Source organism: Ochotona princeps, chromosome 26 (genome assembly GCF_030435755.1).
Source record: "Ochotona princeps isolate mOchPri1 chromosome 26, mOchPri1.hap1, whole genome shotgun sequence".
In the NCBI taxonomy this organism is placed as follows: domain Eukaryota; kingdom Metazoa; phylum Chordata; class Mammalia; order Lagomorpha; family Ochotonidae; genus Ochotona; species Ochotona princeps.
The window spans coordinates 6180315-6200714 of NC_080857.1; the positions used below are offsets into that span (position 1 = coordinate 6180315).

At 52.3% G+C, this 20400-nt stretch overlaps 1 protein-coding gene across 1 annotated transcript; it reads left to right on the plus strand.

Moving 5' to 3' along the window:
* Positions 1-5132: 5132 nt before the first annotated feature.
* DDX24 (DEAD-box helicase 24) lies at positions 5133-18683 on the plus strand. Its single transcript, XM_058655260.1, has 9 exons — positions 5133-5213; positions 6099-6800; positions 10199-10675; positions 11561-11714; positions 11974-12489; positions 13533-13608; positions 15387-15575; positions 16992-17121; positions 18154-18683. The coding sequence occupies exons 2-9, from the start codon at positions 6104-6106 to the stop codon at positions 18417-18419; spliced, it is 2505 nt and encodes an 834-aa protein (XP_058511243.1). The 5' UTR covers positions 5133-5213; positions 6099-6103; the 3' UTR covers positions 18420-18683.
* The last annotated feature ends 1717 nt before the right edge of the window (positions 18684-20400 follow it).

Sequence of the window (20400 nt, forward strand, 5' to 3'; positions counted from 1 at the left end):
GGAAAGCCTGGCTGTAGCTCACCTCTTTTTAAAAGAGGATAAGGGGGAATTTGACAGCATTTTTTGTATTTTATCTGCAGGTCTTCTATATATGACCATCAAGTCTTCTCAAGTTGGATGCGCCTCCCAGTGGATGCTTCGTCTCCTCCCACATCGCGGTCTGGCGAACTGAGACCAATGGTCAGGGGCCGAAAACAGATGCACAGGTTCTACTGTGGGGGCTCCACTCACTCCCTGGGTCACTGAAGACGCTGGCAGTTAGGTTTGCTCTAACCGGAACCCAGCAGCCACCCCAGGCCCCAGCTCTGCATGGTCCCAAGGCCTATACAGATGACAGGGCTTGGTGGAGAATGTTCTGGGGCCCTTGTGATCCTAAGGGCCTCCTCCATGTTGGGGCAGCCACCATTCTGCTCGCACTGCCACACCCCATGCCACTGCCATCCCTGGCAACACAGCCAATGTCCATGGTCCTTCAGTGAGGGGACTTGGTGCACATTGTTGATAATTACACACGTGGACTGTGACTGATGGTCAACAGCCAAAGTGTATTAAGACCAAAAGATTGAGGGTCACGTGAGCATAAGGAGGCAGGGTCTGTAATAAGATGTGATTTACATGTACACCTGCAAGGGAGCTCAATCAGTGAACAGAGGGCTTTTCTAGCAGGCTACTAATAATTAAACAGCATATGCATGAATACCTCTCTTTGATCTATGATCAAAGCCTGATGATCAGGCAGTTCCTATGCCCATGTTTTCCAGTTTCAGTTGCCTCGGGAGAATTATGCCTAACCCATGCACATTCAGAAAGATGTGCAATTACATTCACAAAAATTGTTCAACATTACCTGTGCCTGATCCATCAGTCATGGCCCAGCATTACAGAGATGTAAATTGCTCAGACTGCCTTAAGCCAAATGGGTACAAACATAGCCAATAGCTGGCCAGGACAGTTGGCCTCTGCTGAAGTTCCAGGAGAGGGCACGCTGAATTTGCCACCCAGGAGGCAACCACAACGGGGGATCTAGAAAAGCCACAGCGCCACCTGTAGGCTCTGGAGCCAAACTGCCTCACATGTCAGGTGCACTGGCATAGTTGGGTGAGAACAGGGTCCTGGCACAGGGCTTTAGCTGCTGCAGAAACAGCACAGGTAAAGTCCTTGTGACCCTTCCACTTTTACATTAAAAAAATATTGGTGGTGGGGAAGCCAGTGTTGTGGTGCAATGGGTTAAGCCTCTATTTGTGACACTAGCATCTCATATCCAAGTACTGGCTGCTCCACTTAGTCCTCCCTGCTAAAGCACCTGTAGTAGTGGAAGATGGCCCAAGTGTTTGGGTCCCTGTCCTTGGCTCCTGGCTTCAGCCTGGCCCAGCCCAGCCCTGTGGCTATGTGTGGAGTGAAAGTAGCAGATGGAAGCTCTCTTTCTTGCTTTCAAATAAACATTTTTAAAGCAAAAAATTTATTCTATAATGTATTTATTCATTTGAATGGGACAGAGAGAGGAGTGGATGGGATAAATCACGATCTCCTATGTCCTGGTTCAACCCTCAAACGTCTGCGACAGCCAAGACCAGCCAGGACTAAGTCAGAAGCTAGGAGCTCCATCTGGGTCTCCCATGTGGAGGGCACTGGGTTGGGGGTGGGTGAGAGTCCGGGTACTGGATCCACCCATTACCTGCCGCCTCCCAGGGTGCTCATGAGCAGGCAGCTGGGAAGGGGAGGACATGGGAGGCGGGCAGCCCAAGCAGCATCTCAACTGCTTTGCCAAAGGCCCCCTCCTCTACACCTCACCTTGGCATTCTCACACAGGGAGTCAGCTTGGCACAATCCAGGTGATTCATACAATTGGTGTAAGAGGCAAGTTGGGGACGATGGTCATTGGCTCTTGGCCCTGGAGAGTTCATGGTGGAGGACGAAACAGCACCAGGGGGGCTCGTTGCCATTACCAGCCCCAGAAAGTAGGTAACTAACTACCCAGGGTTGGCTTGGGCCAGGAGGAGCCACTCCTTATTCCCGCTGGCAGGGCGAGCTCGGAGGCCAGTAATTTGGCAGCGTGTGGTAAGATCCCATTGCTTTTGACTTCCCTCCACCATACTCCGTAGGGGTTGAAGCGACATTGTAGTGCCACTGGCATCTTGTACTGCGATTCTATTTTACTTTTTAAGATTTCTCCCTGTCTCCAACTATGTAAGCTTTAGGTCCTTAAATAACCTGCATCTGCCTCCGGTTACAGCTTTATATATACTAACCTGGGGAACGGTGCATGATGCACTTATTGTTGAGTGAAAAGGCTGCTTGCCAATCATGCAGAGACCCTTGTGGTGTGCTGCTACAGGGTGGCGCTCTAACTTCCGTAGGTGTGAACTTGGAACAAGGATGTGAGCAACACAATGGATGCATTATGGTGTCTCAGTTCAGTATTTTTACCACATGATAAAAGGAAATGCCAAAATGACATAATGCCAAAGACATAATGATATTGTGGGGAAGGGACAAGAATTAGCTGGAAATAAGCATCACGTAATGTTCATACATTACTTATATAAATTTTGACATAAATTATGTGTAGCTAAATAGAATAATTATGTCAAAATTGAAATACTGGGAAGAGAAAAATGATCCTCAGGTCTGCCACCTTAACATAACTACTGGACACCGTATTTCATCGGCAACACATTTTCTCCAAATCCAGCATTTCTTGGATACATATTCTATATAAAATGCACAAAAATGCTGGATAGGAAGTGTGATGGCAGTTACAGGAACTGCTAAGGTCACTCTGGGCTCGTGGCTGGTCAGGCGTGGCAGCAAACATCTCATCACATCTCGCCCAGGGTCATGCTGTTCTCTCAGCACAGAAGCAGCAGCGGATCACTTGGCTGCGTGGCACAGCTAACATCAGCCAAGCGCGTCAGGCAAAGGGGGAGGGGAGGCAAAAAGCCACAGACAGCCTGCGAGCTTACAGGCCTAAGCTTATCATTCACAGGTTGTTCCAGGACATTCTATCCAGCAACATTGTCCTCAGAGGGCCCCAGCGCACCAGGGAGAAAGCAAGCCAGTACCGAGAGGCTGGACTGAGAGGGCAGGGTCCTCGTCTCCCCCTCCTGTGCATCTTGGGGAGCAGGGTATCTACTGCAAGCAGGAAGGGCTCACGGTCCCCGTTCTCCTTCCCAGGCACTCTCCTCACTCAACCTCTCATGGAGAGTTTGAGGACACTGTGACACTCACTTGCCACAAGTTAATAAGTTTTCCTTGGAGCAACTCCCACTTGAGGGCGATTAGCTGCTCAGACCCAGTGAACAGATGCGTGGAGGCGGCTGCCTTACCCATTTCTGGTTTCAATCCAGCCAACTTACCTGCATGTCCTGGCGAGGCAAATCCCTTTGTTTCAGGGAGTTCTTGATGCAAACTCCATGTCCTCTCACACTTTCTCTTTATGGAAATCGCACCTGCCCATTTCTTTATTCATATGTATATACTTAAAATTCATTTATTTTTATTGGAAAGGCAGATTTTTTTTTTACAGAGATACGGACAGCAAGAAAGATCTTCCAACCACTGGTTCACTCCCCAAATGGCCACAACAGCTGGAGCTGAGCTGATCTGAAGTTGGGAGCAGGAGTCTCTTCCCAGTCTCCTACAAGGGTACAGGTTCCCAAGTACTCAGGCCATCCTTTGCTGCTTTTCCAAGCTATAACAGGGAGGTGGATGGTAAGTGGAACAGCAGGGACACGAACCGGTGCCCATATGGAATGTTGGTGCTTGCAGGTAGAGGATTAGCCAATTGAGCCATCACACCAGCCCCTACTCATTGCTAAGCTCAAGCCTTCTAGTCACTGGCAATGGAAGATTATACAGGCACCTCTAGGCAGCTGGGACTCTCCCCTGATTTACTCAATTTTCTCAACTGAGAAAAAGAAAACCTATGTTGTAAAAATGAAATTGTTACATACCTTTATCTAGAAAATCACTATTTTGGGGTTGGTGTAGTGCAGTGGGTTATGCCACTGCCTATGACATCATCGTCCCATACTGGAGTGCCAGTCGAGTGTGCCCTGGCTGCTCTGTGTCCTGTCCAACTCCCTCTTAATGTGCCAGGGAAAGCAGCAGATGGCCTAACTGCTTAGGACCCTGAAACCCATGTGAGAGACCAACCGACATTGGGCCGGCTCGGCCCTGGCTGCTGCGGCCATTTGGGGAGTGAGCTAACATGGAAAATCTCTCTGCATTCCTGTCTCTATTGCTCCACGTTTCAACACATTTTTAAAAAATAGCTATTTTAAATGGAAAATATTAAGAGGAGCGGGGGAAAGTACCTAGCTCCCACTGCTCTAACTAGATCACACACGTATATCCTGCTGGCTGTGCCACTGGAGAACCCCACACAGATGACCGTCCCCCCACCTCCGTCTCCCCCCCCACCAGAGGCCTCCCCGACTCCCACCGACTAAAGCCAGCCCGGCACCTCCCCAGGGAGTAAGACTTAACCCAGACAGCCTTGCTCCTCACACCAGCACAGCCCACGGCTCGACCCTGGTCAACAGACCTCTTCGGGCACCAGTGGGAACAGAATGTGAAGTCTCCCCAGGAACAAGGCAAGCTCTGCACAGGCCGAGGCCAGGGCGGTCCCGTGACCCAAGCCTGCCGCTGTTCTTTGCTCACCCCAAGGTCAGCAGACCCCAAAAAAACGTCTAATTCAGAAGTCTTCCCTAGTGGTCCTGGGGTACCTGTGACACTGATTCCTCCACACCTAACCAAGGAGCCCATGTGGTTCAGTCATTAAATCGGGAGCCTGGAGTCGGGCAGATTCGTGCAACAGGCGAGGCGTCCACCCCTAAAAATGCTTCAGGCGGACACAGGGTCCTCCCTACGTACACAGCTACTGCACTGAAAACAGACCAGCATCTCTGGCAGGCGGCGATCCGTTCACTGCGCGCCCCGACAACCCAGCAGAACACAAGCACCGCCCCCGCTTCCGCGCTGGACTGCCAAGTTCCGCGAGGAGCCAATCGGACTGCGGAATTCACGCCCGGGGGCAGGACTTCCTTCCCGGGACCGGCGTGGAGGCTCCACCCCGGAACTGCGGCGTGCGCTGCAGCTGGGAGGCTGAGAGACGGCGGCGGCGGCGGCTGAGGCGGCTGAGGCGGCTGAGGGGGCTCGGCGGCTGAGAGACGGCGGTGGCTCAGGAGGCGCGGCGTCGCCGACTCCGCTCGGTGAGATCCGGGCCGGGGTCGGGCCCTGGGCCGAGGGGAGGCTGGGTCCCGTCCCGGATCCGACCCAGGCGCCTGTGTCCGGCTGCCCGCGCCCCGCGTCCCGGCTCGGGCGCCCCGGGGTCCTCGGAGGAGCGGAGAGTGCGGGTCGGCCCCGGCGCCTCCAGCACGGAGCCCTGCCGGCCGTGGGCGGTCGCCGCCGGCCTCCTCGCGCCCGCGGTCTGTGGCGGCGGCGGCGCCATGAGGAGTGATTTTTGGCCTGCGTCACTTTTTCTTGGTGGCGTAGCGCGTCGCCGGGGCCCGAACCCACCTTGTCCCGCGTTTGGTGGGGGGACCAGCTGAGCCCCACGGCTCACCGGAGGGCCGGAACCAGCCGATGGCGGGGCCGGGTCGGAACCGAGCTGTCTTGGGGGACTTTTCTCCAAGTGGAGAATGTTCGGGTGTCCCACCCGAACGAGGTGGGCCTACCTGGTCTTTGGGTCGCTGACGGAAGGGTAATGAAAACCCTTTGGCAAAGGCCGGGGGGGACCCTTAAGCCCCCCGACAAAAGAAAATCTCTAGGAAAATATTTGCGTCAAACTTCCAGTCTCCCCGAGTTCCCTCCCCTGCTCTGGTAGAGCACTGAGTGGGGGGCACACCGAGCGCCTCACCCCGAGGGTATCGGATCTGCAGTCCACACCGAGGCCAGCTCCGGTGCCCGCCCCCTCCTGGACCTTTCTGCCTGGTCGGTGGGCGCATTGCTTTCCCTGTTTGACCTCATCCAGGTGGGAATGCCATTCTTTGCACGGACTGGACAGACGGCATGGAGCATCTTTCTCCTCACGGTCTCACCCCTCTCCATCCATGAGCCTCATGGAGCATTTCTCTCCACCTTTTTTTCCTCCCCAGGAACCATGAAGTTGAAAAAGTCGAGCCCGAAGCCCTCTAGCTATATCAAGTTTCAGACAAAGGGGATCAAAGTGGTGGGGAAGTGGAAGCAGGTGAAGATTGACCCCAGCCTCTTTGCCGATGGCCAGATGGACGACTTGGTGTGCTTCGAGGAGCTCACAGATTACCGACTGGTCTCCCCGGCCAGGAACCCCAGCAGTCTCTTCTCAAAGGACGAGCCCAGGAAGAGAAAGGCGCGGGCCGTGTCCCAAGAGGAGGAAGGTGACTCGAGCTCCCCGAAGAAGAAGATCAAGCTGAAGAGGAGTAAGGGTATAGTCCCTGAAGGAGCCAGCGCCCAGCAAGAGCTCCAAGCCCAGGAGGCCGAGCCCGAGGAGGAGTGCCAAGCAGGCGGTGGCGGCCGACCTGAGCCCCAAGCAGAAAGCCTTTCCCACACTCTCCCGAAAAAGAAGACAAAGAAAGGGAGCCCCCAGCTGGCGCCTTCCCAGAGCACTGGCCCCAAGGGACCCAAAAAGGCCAAGACGTGGGTGGCCGAGGCGCACGACCACAAGGCAGACGTGTCAGCATGGAAGGACCTGTTTGTGCCCAAGCCAGTTCTGCGGGCACTCAGCTTTCTCGGCTTCTCTGCACCCACCCCCATCCAAGCGCTGACCCTGGCACCTGCCATCCGCGACAAGCTGGACGTCCTGGGGGCTGCAGAGACAGGTAAGGGCCTCTGGCCGACATAGGCTGCTGCCAGATTGAGCCTGTAGCTGCCGAAAGGCCAGGTGGCCCACTGAGGGTGGAATTGTTGAGTGAAGTGTTTGCGGTCAGGGGCAGGCGTTCTGGTGTGGGCTGTTCCTGAGCTATGGACAGCTCCACAGGAGTGAAGTAGGGCCAAGACGAGCGCTTGTGAGAGGTTGGTGCTCAGCTTGGTCGGTGTAAGGAAGAGATGCAAGTCCTGGAAAGGCTTCGTTGTGAGGAGTCTAGCTGGACTCTGGTGCGAGGTGACTGTTCGTCCCTGGTTTTCCAGCCTTCTGGACAACAGTCAAGGCGTCTACAGTTCTGACACTACTTACACAGGTTACAGGCTCCATCCCACAGGAGTGCCCCCATTTCAGCTGCTGATCCAGAGTCCCAGGCCCTGTGCCTCTGATGGTCTTACCTGCAGATCTGACCAATGTTGCCTCCTAAGGTTAGGCAGTTTGTTATAATGGGGTTAGTGCTGTGGTGTGACACGTAAAGCCACCAACTGCAATACAAGCATCCTATGTGGGGACCGGTTTGTGTCCTGGTGGCTCCGCTTCCAACCCAGCTCCCCATTATAGGCTGAGAAAACCAACAGAAGATCACCCAAATGTTTGGTCCCCTGCCACCCACATGGAAGACCTAGATGAAGCCCTTGGCTTTGGTCTGGCCCCTCCCTGGCTGTCCGGGGAATGAGCAGAGAGTGGAAGGTCTCTGTCTCAGTCTCTCTGTAACGCTTGACTTAAAAAGAAATAGATGAATTTTAAAAAGAAATAGTGATTGTTAATGATGGTTTACTGTTGATGACGTAACTTGGGAACAAAGGGAAGAGACGCACAGGGCAGATACTGGGTGAGGGGAGACATGGTGTGGGGTCTGGACATGTTCACAGCCTGGAAAGTGACCCTCTGGAGGCTCTTTGTGGTGCTCGCACATGTGGGCATGACCGATGGTGATTGAGTCCTTGGCCATCGTTGATGGGGCCAGAATTCCAGCTCTTCTTTCCTCCCTGCAGCTTAGCAGGGAGGCAGAAAATCAAAGTTCCAACCCTCCAGTGAAATGGGTAGTGCTTTAGCAACCAACCAACTAGTTAACATACCAAAAGATAGTTAATACTTGTGAAATTTTAAAGGTTTTTTAAAAATCTGGTATTGGGAACCCAGGACCAGGTTACCTTGTATAATAGATGATGATCTGATCACCCCATCACTCAGGAAGTTACAGAGGTTTCCAGAGCTCTGCCAGGAAGTAGAAGCAAACACCAAATATGTATTCACAGGTACAGGGTGAGCATCCCTGTTAAAAAGGTGAGATCTGGGGCCCGGTGGCGTGGCCTAGCGGCTAAAGTCCTCGCCTTGAACGCCCCGGGATCCCATATGGGCGCCGGTTCTAATCCCGGCAGCTCCACCCAGCTCCCTGCTTGTGGCCTGGGAAAGCAGTCGAGGACAGCCCAAGGCTTTGGGACCCTGCACCTGCGTGGGAGACCTGGAGGAGGTTCCTGGTTCCCGGCATCGGATCGGCGCGTACCGGCCCGTTGCGGCTCACTTGGGGAGTGAAACATCGGATGGAAGGTCTTCCTCTCTGTCTCTCCTCCTCTCTGTATATCTGACTTTGTAATAAAAATAAATCTTAAAAAAAAAAAAAAGGTGAGATCTGAAGTGAGTGCTGATCCTGTGTCAATTCAGTGATTGCTTTGGGTTTAGGAAAGTGCACCAAAATAAACCCTCTCTTTCTCCCTCTCTTGGGAGCTGACAGGCACGGAGAAGGCTTTGTCCCCGAGGTCACGCCCAGGTGCCTACAGGGGCAGGACTGTGGCTCGGAGGCTGCCTTTTGAGGTAATAATGATTTCTCCTCCAGAGGACACCTGTTGCCTTCTGCTGTGACGTTATTACTTTGAAAGTATTTTGTTTGTTTTTTAAGATTTTTTTGTAAAGCAGAGAAAGAGAAAGATCTTTCACCTACTAGTTCATTCCCCAAGTGGCTGCAACAGCCAGGGCTGGCCAAGACCAAAGCCAAGAACTGGAATCGTCTTCCAGGTCTGCCATGTAGCCAGGGACCCAAGCACTTGGGCCATGCTCTGGCATGTTCCCACATTGCCTGGGAGCTGGCTGGAGGTGGAGCAGCGCTGTATAAGCTCTAGGAGACGCCTTAACCTTCCATACCACAGCCCCAGCCCCTGGGACTGTGTTTAAATTCTCAACCCGGATGTCTTGTTATTCTGACTGCCCAGGTGAAGTGAGTTTGGGCTGTCATCTACAGCCTGCAGCCCCCGTCCTTGGCTACCTGAACCAAAGACCTTGTCAGGGGCCCAGCGCCATGGCCTAGCAGCTAAAGTCCTCGCCTTGAAAGCCCCGGGATCCCATATGGGGGCCGGTTTTAATCCCAGCAGCTCCACCTCCCATCCAGCTCCCTGCTTGTGGGCTGGGAAAGCAGTCGAGGACGGCCCAAGGCCTTGGGACCCTGCACCCACGTGGGAGACCCGGAAGAGGTTCCTGGTTCCTGGCTTTGGATTGACACAGTATCAGCCGTTGCGCTCACTTGGGAAGTGAATCATCAGACGAAGATCTTCCTCTCTGTCTCCTCTTCTCTGTATATCTGACTTTGTAATGAAAATAAAAAATAAATCTTTAAAAAAAATAATTATTTTGTTTTTGTTTGAAAGAGTTAGAGAAAGAGAGGGGTCTGAATGCTGGTTTGTTTCCCAAATAGTTGCAACGGCTAGAGCTGAGCCAATCCAAAATCAGGAGCTTTGCCATGTCTCCCACGTGGATGCAGGAGCCCAAAAACTCCCCTGCTTTTCCAGGCTATAAACAGGGAGCCGGGTTGGAAGTGGAGCAGCTAGGATATGAACCATTTCCCATATGGGTAGTCATACCATAGGTGAGGTTTAGCCCACTATGCCATGGTGCCAGCTCCATTTTGTGTGGGGTTTTGTTGTGAAGAAACAATACACAGCAGCTTTTTCCTAGTCTCCCACATGGGTGGCTGGGGCCCAGGTTCTTGACCCATCTTCTGCTGCTTTCCCCAGGCCATTCGCAGGAAGAGGGATCTGTAAAACAGCTGGGACACAGACTGGCTCCCTTATGGGATGCCAGTGTCACAGGGAGTGGGTACTACAGCCCCAACCCCTTGCGTGGAAGTTTACGTTTCATCAACTCGTGTTGCCAGATCTCAATGCCAGTCTCTTGGATTTTTCCTGGGGCTCCTTATTCTAGGTTCTTTCTGTTGCTCTAGGGTAACCTGTGCACAGTGCAGTGGTTCTGGGTTGGCAGAGGTGGTGCTTTGTCATGTAAGGGTCCCTTATTGTGTGCAAAAGAAACAATTTCAGATGAAAGTAATGCACATTTGTGGATTCACACTGCTTGTTTATTTTCCAGGAAGTGGGAAAACTCTTGCCTTTGCCATCCCCATGATTCACGCAGTGTTGCAGTGGCAGAAGGGAAATCCTACCCCCGTTGCAAATAATGGTGGGATGCCACCCAGCGAGACCGGAACCACCATGGAAGCCGAGGCTGGATCCCCAAGCGAGTTGGCAGCTGAGCCTGGGCTGGAGGGAGAAGCCCAGCCTGCTGGGGCTGAGGTGGGAGTCAGGCCCGGATCCAGCGTCTCGGCCCAGACCCCACTGCTCTGTGACGATGACGCTGGGGAAGGGCCTTCATCCTTGATCCAGGAGAAACTGGGCTCCACCCAGAATGAGGATGAGGAGGAGCAGCTTGATGAAGAGCAGAGCGGGAAGTTCCAGCAGGAATGGAAGGCACGTCCAGAGCGCCCCCTGCTTGGCCTGGTTCTGACTCCCACTCGAGAGCTGGCTGTGCAGGTCAAACAGCACATTGATGCCGTGGCCAAGTTCACAGGTGAGGTGTGCTCTGTTGCACAGGCACTGCCTAATTCCTAACTGCCGGAGGTGGTGCCTGTCCTCCCAGGGAGTGCTTGGTGTTGGCTGGTGTAGTGAGCCCTGCAGAAAGTCTCTCAATCTGAGGTATTTCCTCAGTTCCCCCAAGGGTGGTACTTGGCTGGTGCCATTTCAGACATGTGGGAAGTAAGTTAATTTATTGCATCCAGTGGACGTCCAGTGTACCTGTTGCTTCCACACTCTCCCTGCCTGCTGTTGTGTACAAAGGTCCGGTTGAGTACAGCTGGAAGTTGTAGCCGAGATCATCCGGTCCACACGGTCAGGCATGTTTACTAGTGACTCCTAAGGTCTGCAGCGTTAAGGCAGTAGAACTTAATTCTCCTGGGAATTCCTTTTAGGAAAACAGTGGGCATTTTAGTTTTGTAATAAATGCAATATTTCATGAAGTTCTTAGGATGTGCTAGGCACTTTACAGGTATGATCCTGTTGTTCCTGTTCACCCTGGTGCTGTGGGAAGCCTTCCACCACCAGAGCAGCTGAGGAGAGTCAGATGAACTGTGAGGAGGACGGAAAGGCCTTTCTGGGAGAGCATATAACGTCCTTCCCAGCCCTGCTGTCTGCCTCTGCTCAGTTTTCTCAGAGCCTGGGGGCTGAGCTGTGTGGGTGTAGCGGGGAGAGAGGAGAAAGAAATGTGGTTGGAGAAGTGGACAGGGCCCAGATGATGGAATATTTGATAAGCTGTCTAGCCATGGTACCAGTGGTCCAGCCAGGCCTGCCGTGTCAGCATCCCTGTGATTGTGGATATGCTAATCTAGGACTACCTGGATTAACCAAATAAGAAGCAAAATAGCCAGATTCAATGGGAATCCTGTTTTCTTTCCCGTAGGAATTAAAACTGCCATTTTGGTTGGTGGAATGTCCACGCAGAAGCAGCAGAGGATGCTGACCCGCCGGCCAGAGATTGTGGTCGCCACACCAGGCAGGCTGTGGGAGCTGATTAAAGAAAGGCACCCCCATTTAAGCAACCTTCGGCAGCTCAGGTGAGAAATGGTGCCTCTTCCCACCCCCGGTTCTGAAACAAGCCCGGGCTCCTCTTGTGGTGTGTGCAGTTTGTTCTGCTTTCACACAGTACCATGGGCAGTTTTGTTCAGTGCCTGGCCTTAAAGCCAAGTACGCTTGGGGCCCTAGCCATGGGGGTAGGATGCCTACAGGTGTGCTCTTGAGGGTGTGGCTGGGGTGGGGTAGGACGTGTTGCTATTCCTCTGACAGCCATTGCTGTGGGTCTGTGGGGGTCCACAGGTGCCTGGTCGTGGATGAGGCTGACCGAATGGTGGAAAAGGGCCATTTTGCTGAGCTCTCCCAGCTGCTGGAGATGCTGAATGACACGCAGTACAACCCACAGAGACAGACCCTGGTGTTTTCGGCTACATTGACCCTGGTGCATCAGCCACCCGCCCGACTCCTTCATAAGAAGCACACTAAGAAAATAGACAAGACTGCCAAGCTTGACCTCCTCGTGCAGAGGGTTGGCATGAGGGGTAAGCCAAAGGTCATCGACCTCACAAGGAACGAGGGCACGGTGGAGACCCTGACGGAGACAAAGATCCACTGTGAGACTGACGAGAAAGACTTGTACCTCTACTACTTCCTGATGCAGTACCCGGGCCGGAGCCTGGTGTTTGCCAATAGCATCTCCTGCATCAAGCGGCTCTCCGGGCTGCTCAAAGTCCTGGACATCATGCCGCTGACGCTGCACGCCTGCATGCACCAGAAGCAGAGGCTCCGGAACCTGGAGCAGTTCGCCCGTCTGGAAGAGTAAGTCAGGCCTGGCTCCAGAGGCCAAGCCTTTAGCCACGTGTCTGTAAGTGTGTGTGTTGGGAGGCACAAGTTGCCTTCTGTTGTAGGGACTTTACGGTAGATAGCAGGCACCCCTAAACCTCCATTTTCCAGTGTCGCCCTCATTTAGCAGATGTGTTTACTATAATGCCCTACAGAGGCTTCCGTAATATTGAGGAATAGTCACAGTGCCTAATCAGTACCACAAATTTTTGAACTCTTAATAGATTAAGCCTTATGCTGGCACTTTAGAAATACACATTTATTGAGTTCTGCTAACATTGAAATGTAGTTAGAAGGTGATGTCACATTAGTGACATAATTCAGGTACAGAAAGAAAAAGACAGGCACAGTGTATAAGTGCTTCTCACTCTCCTGGAGCCGTATGTAAAGGAACATCACTTGTGTTTATCCTATGCTTATTACGAACTGACGAATATTCTAGGCATTGTTAGCATAAGTGAATAATGCAGAGTCCTTGCTGTTGCAGAGCTTAGCTTCTAGTGGAAGAAAATAATATATTCCAAAGTCTATAACGTATCAGGTGTCATGGAGTGCCATGGAGTAAGCTGAGTAGCAGCCGGGGAAATGAGACTGGGCACATGTGGTTCAGGAGGTTTGCCTGTCAAGGTGGATTGGATCAGAGAGCTGAAGAAGGTCATGGAGGGAGTCATGTGGGAAGATGCTTTAAGACCTGAAGGCTGGGAGGGAAGAGCACGAGAACTCAGGCAGGGCCTCTGTGACCGACCAGAGGGGAGCGCGCGGGAGGGAGCAGTGGAGATCGCTGATCCACAGTGTTTCACCTCACTTAGTCCAGCACAGGGAGGAGTCTTCCGTCACTTCAGAGCATCTCATTTCATGTACATATCTTGGGGAGCTCATCTCTGAGCCTCGGTCTCTACAGACAGAAAGAAGATAATAGGGTTATCTTGTTATCATAGCACTTATAGTGCTCAGCAGCTGGTAAGAGTGATTCATGATAGCTGTTGGAGTTCCTAATGAGATTTCTCTCTTTACTACAGCTGTGTTCTGTTGGCAACAGATGTGGCTGCTCGGGGTCTGGATATTCCTAAGGTCCAGCATGTCATCCATTACCAGGTAGGGAGTTTGCTGGTGTCTTCCTGTGCTGTGTGGGAAATTCTTAAAGCAAGGAAGAGGAGGAATTATTGGTCCCAAATCCCCTGCAGTTAGTATAGTAACTATTTCTTAGGATTCTTACCAGGATAAAATAACATAATCCACACAAAGATTTTAGGAAGCCAGCCAGCACGTTGTGACCATTTATTAAATGTTGTTGTTCATAGTAACAGTAATTTTCATAATATATATACCTAATAAATAGCAGGGTAGAGTTGAGGCTGGGAGGATTATTCCAGAACAAGGCAGCTGAGCTTGAATCACTTATCTGCTGTTTCCTAGATGGTTACTTGGGGCATGTTTGATTTCATTGTCATGGTTTCTTCTTTCCCTCCCTCCTTCCTTCTTTTCTGTTCTTTTATTTGAAAGGCAGACTTCACAGAGAAGTCTTCCATCTGCCAATTCACGCCACAAATGGCTATAATAACCAGGGCTGGGCCCTGCCACAGCCAGGAGTCAGGAGCTACTCCTGGTTCTCCCATAGGGCTGCAGGGACCCAAGCACTTAGACCATCCACTGCTTTCCCAGCCCATTAGCAGGGAGCTGGATGGGAAGTAATAGTATGACCCAATCAGATTATAGTGAGAACTGCACTAGCTGGTGCTGAGGAAGCACCTAGTCCAGTGTTATGTACTCTGTAAATACGGTCCCATTGCCAGGTTTGCAGATCTCTGCTGTTCTTTTTAAAGAAGGGGCTGAGTCACCCTGTGGCAGATGGGAAGGTCCCAAGCAGTACTAAACCTAATCGAGGGGAGAGGATGACCACAGCCATTCTTTAAAGGGGAAGATACTAGAAATTGTTCGTAGTACGGTGGGAGAGAGAGAGGTAACTGCTAGTTTGGGGTGTTGGAAACTGCTTTGTTGGAGATGCCTAGTATTTAGGATGCAGAGGATTTGGATAGGAGATAGAAAAGGGAAGAGGAAAGAATATAGAACGGGCAGTGTCGGGGGCAGGTGACTCGGCGAGAAGAGGGATGTGGGGCAGGAAGGAGAAGGTGGGGGCAGGTCACTGAAAGCCTGGGCATCTGATTGAGAAGGTGGGCCTTCATCCTGTAAGGGAAGGACTGCAAATGGATCGCATTTCAACAACCATGTGAGCAGCTTGTGGTGGCTCCTTGGAATGCTGCACATCTCATTCCTGTCAGAAGGAAGCCAGTGGAGCCGGGCTCGCACGGTTTCTTCAGCAGGACTGTGGCTTTTGTTTCCTGACTTGACTACTTGGTTGGGTACCTGGGGGGAGATGTAACTGTTTCGATTTCCTAGTTTATATGATGTCCTGTTTTTAGTTCCCTAGTCTATAAAATGTGCTTTATCTAAGCATCCATTTCATCTTTGTATTGTGAAGAATAAATGAGAAAATATGTGCAGAATACTTACAGGTGTGTGGCCCAGGACAGTCATTCCATGATGCTTGCTATGGCCACCACTGTCACACCTTGAGTTACTGAGAGCCAGTGGTGTCTATTTAGCTAGACCGGGAAGATGACACTCACTGGCAGCTTTGAGATAAGGCAGGAGGAGTGCAAGGGACTAGTGACCAGGTGAGTGACCACCGCCGTCTAGCTGTGTGGACACAAGGACCTGAGTGGGCGGAGTATGGGATGAGGAACGGGGACTGGTCCTTCAGGATTCCAGGGAGGTTTCTACCTGCCCAGCTAGGAAGGAAGAAGGCCACTTTGGATGTAGCCCTGGGGTAAGAGCGGTGGCGATGTGTTGACCTCTCAGTTCACCCCCGGCAGGTCCCTCGCACCTCGGAGATTTATGTCCACCGAAGTGGTCGAACGGCGCGTGCCGCTAGTGAAGGCCTCAGCCTGATGCTGATAGGGCCTGAGGATGTGACCAACTTTAAGAAGATCTACAAAACTCTCAAGAAAGAGGAAGACATCCCCCTGTTCCCCGTGCAGACCAAGTACATGGATGTGGTCAAGGTGAAAAAAAAAGTTAACACCCATTGCTCATGTGGGGCTTGTGCTGTGAGGCCCAGCAGTGTAACCTGGCACAAGCGAGGGGAAATGAGGAGGTCTGCCCGCGGCTGCACGGGGAGTTACGAAAAGGGGTTGCAAGTACTGCGTGTGGAGAAATGATAAAGGGGGAATGAGTAAAGGTGAGGCGTTTTGTCCCCTGCTGTTTCTTCACCCCCTCCCCATTGGATAGTGCTGTGAGCACAGCTGCCTGGGCCACTGCTCAGAGCTGTGGGCTGAGGGCTCCTGGGTCTCTGAGGTGGGCGCCAAAGGGTTGGCACATCCCTGAAACATGCAGCACCAATTCTGGATTGATTTTCCTTAGCAGCCATTTTCCAAGTGCACAGTGCTTATTGTGAGCCACGATGTGTCAGAGACAGAAGCAGGGACAGGGTGCGTTCTCCCCAGTTCACAGTTTGGGAGCAGGCCACGCTGTGCTAAGTTCAGGCGCAAATGGAGCACTGTGGGACTGGAAGGCCTGCAGTTCCATTGGGAGGAGGTGAACCTTATTCAGTACCTCAGGGGCTGGAGTTACAGGAAGTGAGGGAGGGAAAGCTTGGGATACTTCAAACTGTTGGCTCCTTTGGCTTGAAAAAAACGTGCTAGCTCTGTGGCAAGTGTGGTAGAGGTGCAGGTGCAAAAGGGGCCGGCCTGCCTCGCAGTGGTTCCTTTTCCCACGTCGCAAGGTCTTTCCTGTTTCTTTGAGGCATCCTGTTGCTATATCTAAATGTCCACATCCCATAGCATGGGTGTGGGATGTTTAATCTCGCTTAGAAGTGATAGCCAGCTGTGGCATCTGGGAGAGAGATCACTGTGGACATCTGATACTCAAACCAGGGCAGCTATAGGAAAATTCACTTTTTCTTTCTTTCTTTTTTTTTTTTAAATAAGATTTTATTTTTATTGGAAAGGCAGATTTTCCAGAGAGAAGGAGAGAGAGATCTCCCATCCACTAATTTACTCCCCACATGGCTACAGTGGTTGGAGCTAAGCTGATCCGAAGCCAGGAACTTCTTCCAGATCCCCACGTGGGTGCAGGGTCCCAAGGCTTTGGGCTATCCTCTACTACTTTCCCAGGCCACAAGCTAGGGGCTGATGGGAAGTGGAGCAGCTGGCACATGAACCAGTGCCCATATGGGGTTCCAGTGCTTGGAGGTATAATATTAGCCTGTTGACCTGTAGCACCGGGCCCAAACTCTGGTTCTTGCGACCACATGTGTGCTCACACCCGTTTTGACTGCTGCCGGACTTTCATTTTCTAATGAAAGCCAGATGCTGCCCCATGGTTGCTGAGCTGTGTTTGGTGACCGTTTATTAAGTGCGGCTTTAGTGAGCCTGCCTTAAAGAGGCCTAAACACTCCGTGAGACTGTTTCTTTCCCCAGGAGCGGATTCGTCTAGCTAGACAGATTGAGAAAGCTGAATACCGGAACTTCCAGGCTTGTCTGCACAACTCGTGGATTGAACAGGCAGCGGCTGCCCTGGAGATTGAGCTGGAAGAAGACATGTATAAGGGTAAGCCTTGGGCTGGTGGGGACTGAGGGAGGCTCAGTGTCCATATCTGTCAAGCACAGATAATCACCTCCCTGCTCATGGGCCTGCTGTGAAGATGCGTTCAGAAGCCCAAAGTGCTTATAGCTGCACCTGGCTCACATCAAGGTATTTGTAACCATGGTTACTACAGTACCTGCTTTCCATATTGTCCTCTCATTCAGTCTTCTGCAGCTCTCACGTTTGGGAACTAGGGATTCATGGACAGAAGGTCTGTAGGAAAAGAGCTTTGCTGCCAGCATTTCCTGAGCTCCTACAGTGGGCAAGGGTCAGCAGCTACGGAATCAGCAGTGGATGTGCATGGCCCCTGTGTGGGAAAGGTCCTGAGTGTAAGGGCTAGAACCAGCAACAAACAGCACAGGGAGGTCCAGGCCATCTCCCACCCCACCAAGTGTGCAGCTTGGCCCTGCTGCTGCCAGAATCAGAGGCAGACGGTGTCTGCTTGGCATGGAAGCCAGGAGGCAGACCAGCAGACAGGTCCTACTGGTAGTTCAAAGATGGGGTGCGCCAGCGTCCCTTCCCCATGCAGACAGAGGCCGCGCCCTCAGCTGAACCCACCTCTGCTCATCATGCAGTCACAGCACAGTTGGTGAGGGATAGGGAGAGCCAGGCCAGGGAGCAGCACTGCATGTCTGCAGCAGTAAAAGCCTATCAGAACCCAAAGGGATGATGGGAGTGGGTGCCTGCTGCAGCAGGGAGACCCACAGTCTGATGGGTTTGACAGCTGGTTAGTCCTGTGGCCTTAGGCAGACCTGAGTTGGCTTGCCTGTAAAATGACACTCTATCATGTGTCTAAGGGGCTTTGTGAGGAATAAATGAGAGTGGTCCTGTGTGTCCCCTCTAGTTGATTAGAACCCCCATTAGCTTCCACAGAGAGCCTCTGAACCTGCCTCCGTGCCTGCTGCAATTCTAGAATAGTTTTGTGTTATCCATTGAGGGAAGCAAAACATTTCTATGGCACAGAGCAAATGTGGTCTCTGTGTATTGTGCCTCAAGGAGGAAAGGCTGACCAGCAAGAAGAGCGGCGGCGGCAAAAGCAGATGAAGGTCCTCAAGAGGGAGCTGCGCCACCTGCTCTCGCAGCCCCTGTTCAAGGAGGAGCTGAAGACCAAGTACCCCACACAGTCCGGCAGGCTGCCCCTCTTCGTGTCTGCCCCCAAGTGTGGGGAGTCTGCGTTGAGTTGCCTCTCCAAACAGAAGAGGAAGAAGAAGGCGCACAAGCAGCAGCCGGAGCAGCCGCAGCCCAGCACGAGTGCACAGTAGTGGCCCGGTCAGCGTGTTGGCGTCCACTCTCTGCTTGTGTGTGTGAAAGTCTTTCTCCCTTGCTTTCCAGTCCACCACCTGCTACAGATAGAAAATCTCCCATTCTTCCACACCAGCTTGAACAGGAGAGACCGCCTGCAGATTTGTGTTGTTTGGGGGTAAGCATTCAGTGCAGCAGCTTAATATTCCTGCATTCCAGTGTTGACAGGCTTCTTGTGTGTTCATTGCCATCATCTGAATTAAAACCAATGGGCAAAACCAAAATGGCATCCTGTTTTTGGTTTTGCTTTGTTTTCCATCTCAAGATGGTGATCCAGTGTGTTTCATCATTAACCTGGTGATTCCCCTAGGTCAGCACAGTAGTAGGCCCTTGGTAAGGTGGGCAGGAACTGTGTCTTGAGGCCCCTGCTCCAGGCTGGTCCTGCGGTGTGATTGGGGCAGCAGAGCTGAGGGTCACTGTAGCGCATTGCTGCCACTCTCTCAATACATGGCCTACCCTTCCCAAGCAGTGCTTTAACACCATCTGGGCTGTCGTCTGCTTGCCCCAAGTTATCCACCTGAGGATGGACAAGAGCTTGCTGAGCTCGGCTTCCCTCGGATCCCTGAGCTGACAAAGCCTGCTGAGTGTCAGGGAAGGCCTCCAAGACCTGGCCTTGCTTCAGCCCCACTTCGCTCATCTGTGGAGCTTGGTCGGCTGCCACCCACGCGGTGCCATGGATGCCCCTGGCCTTCTCCATCCTGGGACACGGCTACATGTCCTCTGCTCTTGCTGTGGGGGCAGAGGCTGCATGGGCTGAAAGGGAGCCTGTGGGGACTGAGGGACGAGTGACCTCCTGGTGCCACCCCAGTGTCCTGAGTCAGTTGGGGCCTGCCACAGACATGGGGGCACCACAGATTTCTGTGCTGCTCAGCTAAGCTTGGCAGATATCTGTTCACTGGACCCAGTCGTGCTGCTTGTATTCAGGGGGTTCTGTGGAGTTGAAGGGGGTGTGCTTGTGGACCTAGGTACTCTTAAGTAATGCGGCTGCCCCGCAGCCTCACAGTTGCAGGGATGGAAGGATGGCAGAATTCCCTGAGCCCCTTTGGGCATAGGCGCCAGGTCCACCTGTGCCCACACTGTGAGCCAGATGCCCACACTGTGAAACAGCTCCAGTCCTTCAGTCTTCAAGACCAAGCTATAAATCTCACTATCCGTTTTGGTGAATAAGGAAGCAAACCAAGTGGCTAAGACTTGTTCCAGGTCACACAGCAGCCATAGAGCACAGCTGAGATGAGAAGTCAGGTGTCTTCTGGAAAGCCTAAGGCAAATTCAGAAAACTCTTGTTTTTGAAGATAGCAGTATCACCAAAGAATGTTCTCTACCCTGCAGTGTCCACAGTGACCTGGACAAGAAGAAAGCCAGAAGCAAGTGCTTTCTGTGGTCTGAGAGCTCCTGGCACACAGCTATTAGAGTATGCTGTGAGGCTTCTTCGGTTGCTAAATGTAGTGGACTCCAGCAGCCAGGTCCTGCAGCCCCTGGGCCATGGGAGGTCTGAAGGCCCTCATCACAGTGGGACATATGCCTTCTGCTGCACACCGATCAGGAAGTCAGAATGGGGACTGGTGGCGTGGCTCCATGGGTTAGCTGCAGCCTGTGATGCTGGCATCCTATACCACAGTGCTACTGATTAGAGCCCCAGCTGCTCCACCTCAGACCCAGCTTCCCATTGATGTGTCCAGAAATGCCTCGGGAAGTGACCCGAGTGCTTGAGCCCCTGCCGCCTATGTAGGAGACTAGGATGGGGCTCTTGGCTATTTTCAGTATGGCCCAGACCCAACGATTGTAGCCATTTGGGAAGAAAGTGGGTAGATTTTAAGATGTGCTATTTCTTTTTATTGGAAAAGCAGAGAAAAGGAAAGACAGATTTCCATCTGCTGATTCACTCCCCAACTGGCCACAAAAGCTGTAGCTGAACCAATCTAAAGCCAAGAGCCAGGAGTT

What these genes read in the sequence shown, in the direction of transcription:
- DDX24 (XM_058655260.1), top strand. Translation starts at nt 6,104, where the DNA reads ATGAAGTTGAAAAAGTCGAGCCCGAAGCCCTCTAGCTATATCAAGTTT. An exon ending in AGCAACCTTCGGCAGCTCAG is followed by an intron (nt 11,715 to 11,973) that starts GTGAGAAATGGT and finishes GGGGGTCCACAG; the next exon opens with GTGCCTGGTCGTGGATGAGG. An exon ending in AGTACATGGATGTGGTCAAG is followed by an intron (nt 15,576 to 16,991) that starts GTGAAAAAAAAA and finishes TTCTTTCCCCAG; the next exon opens with GAGCGGATTCGTCTAGCTAG.